The sequence below is a fragment of the Pogoniulus pusillus genome, chromosome 24 (genome assembly GCF_015220805.1).
Source record: "Pogoniulus pusillus isolate bPogPus1 chromosome 24, bPogPus1.pri, whole genome shotgun sequence".
In the NCBI taxonomy this organism is placed as follows: Eukaryota; Metazoa; Chordata; class Aves; order Piciformes; family Lybiidae; genus Pogoniulus; species Pogoniulus pusillus.
The window spans coordinates 11,302,781-11,308,384 of NC_087287.1; the positions used below are offsets into that span (position 1 = coordinate 11,302,781).

The 5,604-nt window shown below is 46.7% G+C and overlaps 1 protein-coding gene across 1 annotated transcript; it reads right to left on the reverse strand.

Moving 5' to 3' along the window:
* Positions 1–1,727: 1,727 nt before the first annotated feature.
* On the reverse strand, positions 1,728–5,368 carry MYOD1 (myogenic differentiation 1). Its single transcript, XM_064163600.1, has 3 exons — positions 4,623–5,368; positions 3,187–3,265; positions 1,728–2,605 (listed from the first exon to the last, which is right to left on the reverse strand). The coding sequence occupies exons 1-3, from the start codon at positions 5,181–5,183 to the stop codon at positions 2,355–2,357; spliced, it is 891 nt and encodes a 296-aa protein (XP_064019670.1). The 5' UTR covers positions 5,184–5,368; the 3' UTR covers positions 1,728–2,354.
* Positions 5,369–5,604: the final 236 nt, after the last annotated feature.

The following is a 5,604-nucleotide window of genomic DNA, read 5'->3' on the forward strand; positions in this document are numbered from 1 at the left end:
GCCTCAGAGCACGGGGATGGCAAGAGCTGCAGTATTTTGCAAAGATGTGGCATGATGCAGCGTTGGCTGGAGGCAGTGAACATTTTATTGCTGGTGTGTCGAGGCATTGACTTGTGAGGCTCTGCCTGTCGCTCTTTAGTGGTTGTAAACTAGCAATAATGGCTTCAGATTAACCTGGGGCTCTTTTTCTGACATCCTGCTTCATGTTAGCATGAGTTAGCACATTCTCAGGTTCATTTAATTTGTATTTTTAATGGAAAAAATTAAATGGGTAAGCACAACCTTTACGGGCTGGACTGTTTTCTGCCCACAGTGAAATCCATGGGAGATCTTTACCAAGTCAGACATTGATGAAGGTATTGAGAGCTAATCTGCAGGAGCCTGGCCTGCTCGACAGAGTGGTCCTGCACCTTGGTGCCAGTCTATCATCCACCGTGGTCACAAGCACATGGATGAGAAAGGAATCCCTGTGGTTCCTACCTTCCCTACCCCTCTGTCTTCCCATAAGACAACAAGCTCAGAGCAGACTTCTACCCCCAGAAGGAGAAGCAAGTGCATTGTTCAGCTGGCCATGAGGCTGCTTGCTCCTCTCTCCATGAATCATTGATCTTCAAGGTGCCCATGACTAAAAGGAGTAGGAAACATTTCTCTGGAATTAGCTGTTCCCTCTTTTTCCTGCTTGAGAGATAATAGCTGCACAAATTCTCTCTTCAGTAGTCACCTAAGAGAGAATATGATGACTGATCTGTCACTGAAGTATTTAGAGCTGATGACAATATCAGGGTTTGATTTTGGAGGTGGTGTTGTTTTATTGTTTGGATTTTTTTTACTGTGATGTTTAAACAAAAACCCTAAATCACAAGGATATGACAAGAAATGGGTTGTTACATGTTGGCTGTAGCTGCTCTTTATTCTTGTCTGAGTGCAGAGAAATGCCCTGATGGTTACTTACCAATAACAACTTGCTCAGGGCTTAACATTTTTCAGTTTCATTGGCAAGCTTGCAAGGTTACCCATATATACTGAATGAAACATAGCCTACTGGTTATTTTTAGAGGCTCTAAAGAAGAAGCAAATCCCTGGAGTAATGCTGCCAGTGATGTGTAAAGTTCAAATCCAAATTAAAACTGCTTATCTTTGGCCTAAATTCCACTCTGAACTTGAGGAAAACTGTGATCTGTATCTTGAACTCTACAACAAAAAAAATTTCACAATTGTATTCTAACACCCAAGAAAATATGAATGTGGTACAAAGGCTTACAAACTAAAACTTGAATGGAAAATCTGAAAGGTTGTCCAAGAATGTAGTACCTGGTCTTGTGAGACACTATTGTGTGACCTTAAGTTATGGTAGCTGACTGCAATTTGGAGATTTATTTCAGCTCCTAGTTCTAACACATCTTTAGAAGATCAAGTCCTACAATGTAATTGTAAATTATGCAGGGAGGAAGAGAACACTTATTTACCTACAGACCTCTTTAACACTGGCCTCTGATGTGTAGGATTTGGTTTAGAATCCCTCAGGATACAATATGAAGAAAGCAGACTCCTTTTCAGCAATGTATTTATGCAAAGCAGTCAAAAGCAGCGCAACTGAATCATGGTCTTGATTTCTTTGCTGAATCAGAGCCTGTATCTTCTTCCTGCCAAGGCAGCGATCTTAATACCACTCCTAAATGTAAGAGTAATTCTAGAAGCTCTAATGCAAGTCAAGATAACACCACAGATTTTATAAATAAGGGTCTTTATTTAGAATACTGTTGAAAACATTCTTGGCAACCACATTGTATAAATATATAAAGTTTGACACAACAAACCAAGCAATATTAAATATTTTTATTTTTATTCCCCTTTTTATTTTGTGTTTAGTTTTCTGCTTTTGTGGTTTTTTTTCTTGCTTTTCCCCTTTTTTTTTTCCTTTTTCTTTTCTTTCCAAAGCAAATCTTATTTAGAATGATAAAAAAAGTTCTATAAAAAATGGTCCACAACCTCATTTTGGCCAGAAAAGGAGTAATAAGAAGGATCAGTCATGCCACTACTGTTGTAGACTTCTATTCTCCTCCACATTCAAGAGCCAGGTTTCTATTCCCCAGAACCCAGATTAAATATTGGCCATTTCATGGTACACAATTTCATCCCTAGACACATTAAATAACTTTAGTTTAACAACCAATAAATAACTAGGTGTACTTTGAAGTAATATATGTTCAAAAAGTTACACATTTGAAGGAATTTTAAGTGATATTTTAAAGCTGGAACAAGTCTTGAGAAGTCTTTTGAGTCTTAGAAGGCAGGCTTTGTAGCACGGCTGAACAGAGCCATTTGTTTTCAGTGCAGTCCAGCTGGACCTGCCTTTATAGCACTTGGTAAATAGGGTTGCTGCTGCTGTTGTCCTGGGGGAGTGGAGCGCAGTTGGTGGGAGAAGGAATTTGGGCTCCTCCATCGTTCAGACTCACTCCCTCTTGAGGGGAACAGGGACTCCCTTCAGCAACAGTTTCCACTGGAGGCAGCATAGGACATGTGGAGTTGTCTGTGGAAATCCTCTCTACAATGCTTGAGAGACAGTCAAGGCTGGAAACAACAGAATTCTTCCCATGCTTTGGGTCTAAAAAACAGACAAGAAGGTACTCAGTTTATCCAGTGAGTACTTAATTTGAGTTCATACATAAAAGCCCAGTGAGTGCCTGCCAGCATGCATGTGCAAGCTGTAAAGATTCAGAGGAAATGAGAAGTGGTTAAGGACACCAGTTATCAGAAAACAGAGACTTGGATTTGCAAAACAGACAACAGACCAAACCCATACTTTGGGGATGAGTATATCTAGGCCTTCAGTCATAGAAAGGGAAGATTTGAAAACAGTCAACAGATTCTCCAGTTTAGATCAATGACAGAGTTAGAAGAATCTTCATGCAAAACACGGAAAATTAGTTAAAGGAAGGAATATATTTTTATCCACGTTATGTTTGCAAAATAGGAACTGCAGCTGTTAATATAACCCTGTATTTTCAAGTGCATCTAGAGGAAATCCAGTGCTTCTAACTAGTATCCACAGCTTGCTGGCTGAAAAAGGAAGCTCCTCTTCCAGCCCAGCTAGGGTCAGCTCAATACCAGGGGACAGAGAAGGCATGTGGCAGCTCCACTGCCTTCGTCTCCAGGTTTCACGCAGCCGGTATGGCACATACTCACCATTTGGTGATTCTGTGTAGTAGCTGCTGTCATAGCTGTTTCTTCTGCGAGAGCCACAAGGCGGCCCGCTGTACTCCATCTGGAAAGGAGAGCAATCTGAGTGAGGTCACTGGCTGGGGGCAGCATTTACTGAAATCCCAGGAACCATCCAATTTAATGTCAGTCTCTGCCATCATTCCATGGCTGAAATGCCATAGAGTTTTCATTTCTCTGAAGAAGGCAGAACTTAATTTGGCTGAATGGGACTCACTCTAGAATATTTTATGTGGCACAGCTGTTCCAAAGGAGAATTACCATTTCTGTATTGAATGCTGTACCTGAGATGAGGGTTCAAGCATTCTGGTCAGATACTGACCTACTATCTTCAGCCTACAGCAAGGAGACCAAGAGGGTCATTTTTTTGGTTTAACTTTTGAAGGTTTTTCCAAACACAAGTTTCTCTTTAAAAGCTTCTAGTCTACCTTTGCCCCTTGCTACTTACTTTACTTTCTCTTCACATTTCCATTTTGCACAGAATGGAAAAAAAAAAAACCTTCAACCAATGTATTTGTTTCCAGCACTTTATCCACACGGAAATGAGTCTGACAAAAGAAAAAGGCTGTACTTTGAGAGGGCATCATTTGTGTAAATAGTCTCTCCAATCTGCCAACTGTCTCAAAACCACAGATATTCAACTCACTGCTCCGGCACCACCACCCCAGAGTGGTGACTTGAATTTCTGACATTCAGACCAGAGTCTGAGCCTGTGGTCCCAGTGAAAAGATGTGATGTTAACACCCTCTCTAGCACCCAATCTTCTCCCTTCCCCGTAACAAACAGGACCCAAAGCCTTGGGGTTTCCTTCCTATTGGTGGCAAATGTCTACAGAGGAGATAGAGTGCAAGGAGAAAGGGACAAACTTTTCCTTAAGGGTCAAGAATAACTACTCCCGTTAGAACTTTTTCCTGTTATCATCATGAACAGCAAAAGAACAAAACCCTTTTCTTATCAGCTCCCCTGTAACTATCACAGCCAAGGGAGACTTTCCTGTCTGTTGTCCTTAAAGAATTCAACGGTAATGATGCTGAAGAAGATGGAAACGAGAGATGCCCCAGGAACTTTGGCAGCTCAGATAGGGCTCATATCTCGTTATGTCCCTAGGTGCCCAGCTTAGGCAGCTTCCTAAAGTGCTCCCACAGCAGCAATCCTCTGGCTGCACAAGGACACTGAGGTACCTGCCTAACTTCTTGTCCTAGGGAAAAACTGTGTAAAGAGATTTCTTTTTTCCACAGACATCCTGGCACGTGGGGACCCCACCTCCCTTCACCGCTGGAGCTCAAGGCACAAGGGAGAACTTCGTCTTCTGCCTGGGGAGGTACGAAAAGCAGCTGCTACAGGAGGACACTGACAGTGCCTGGGGTGCATCAGTGGCAGGGTGTCCTCCCTGGGGCACTCACCATGCCATCAGAGCAGTTGGAACGAGGGCTGGAGGCATCCGATTCACCGCTGTAGTGCTCCAGCACTGGGTAGTAAGCGTCCTCCTGCTCCCGCAGCAGTGTCTGCAGGCTCTCGATATAGCGGATGGCATTGCGCAGGATCTCCACCTTGGGCAGGCGTTGGTTGGGGTTGGTAGAAGTGCAGCGCTTGAGGGTCTCAAAGGCTTCATTGACCTTGCTGAGCCGCCGCCGCTCCCTCATGGTGGCAGCCTTGCGGCGGTCGGCATTAGTGGTCTTCCTCTTGCAAGCCTTGCAGGCCCACAGCAGGCAGCGGCCGGCCTGATGGTGCCCGCTGGGCGCTCGGACGTGCTCCTCCTCGTGCGGGTGCCCGTGGTGGTGCCCGTGGTGGTGCGAGTGCTCCTCGGGCTTCAGCAGGCCCCCCACGTGCACCAGCCGGGGGTCCAGGTCCTCGAAGAAGTGCATGTCCGACGTGTTGAAGCATGGGTCGTCGTAGAAGTCGTCAGCAGCTGTGAAGGAGCAGAGGGAGCCCTCTGTCATCTCCATGGGGGCCAGTAAGTCCATGGGGGCGGTGGAGGAGACTGGGGATGAGCGAGGGGTTCAGAGAGGGGGCTTCGATCGGGCTGTTCAGCGGCTGCCTGTCGCGGGGCAAGTGTGCGGAGCGGAGGCCTCACACTCTCTCCCAAACGAGGCCACCAGCACTGGCAGCCGCCGACCCCCTCCCAAGCCGCGCCGGTCCAGGAGCGCCACTCGGGGTCATATTTATGCCGGAGCCCCCCCGGCGGGTCGGGACGGGGCGGGGCGCGGGAGGGCGGGGAGGGGGCCACGGCCGAAGGAGCCCCCGGGGCAGGCGGTGGGGGGAGGGTCGGCGGGGCGCGGTGGCCCGCGGGAGCCGTCGGGGCGGTGTCTCGTCTGCTCGTGCGGGTGCTGCGCCAGCGGCAGGCGCTGCCGGCGCTCGCTGAGCGGTGGCGTTTCTGCTTTTTCC

Excerpts from the sequence above, each read along its gene's own strand:
- MYOD1 (XM_064163600.1), bottom strand. The coding sequence starts at position 5,183 with ATGGACTTACTGGCCCCCATGGAGATGACAGAGGGCTCCCTCTGCTCC. Across the intron at positions 3,266-4,622 it reads CCAACTGCTCTGATGGCATG|ATGGAGTACAGCGGGCCGCC; the intron begins GTGAGTGCCCCA and ends TCTCCTTTCCAG. Across the intron at positions 2,606-3,186 it reads CTACACAGAATCACCAAATG|ACCCAAAGCATGGGAAGAAT; the intron begins GTGAGTATGTGC and ends TCTGTTTTTTAG.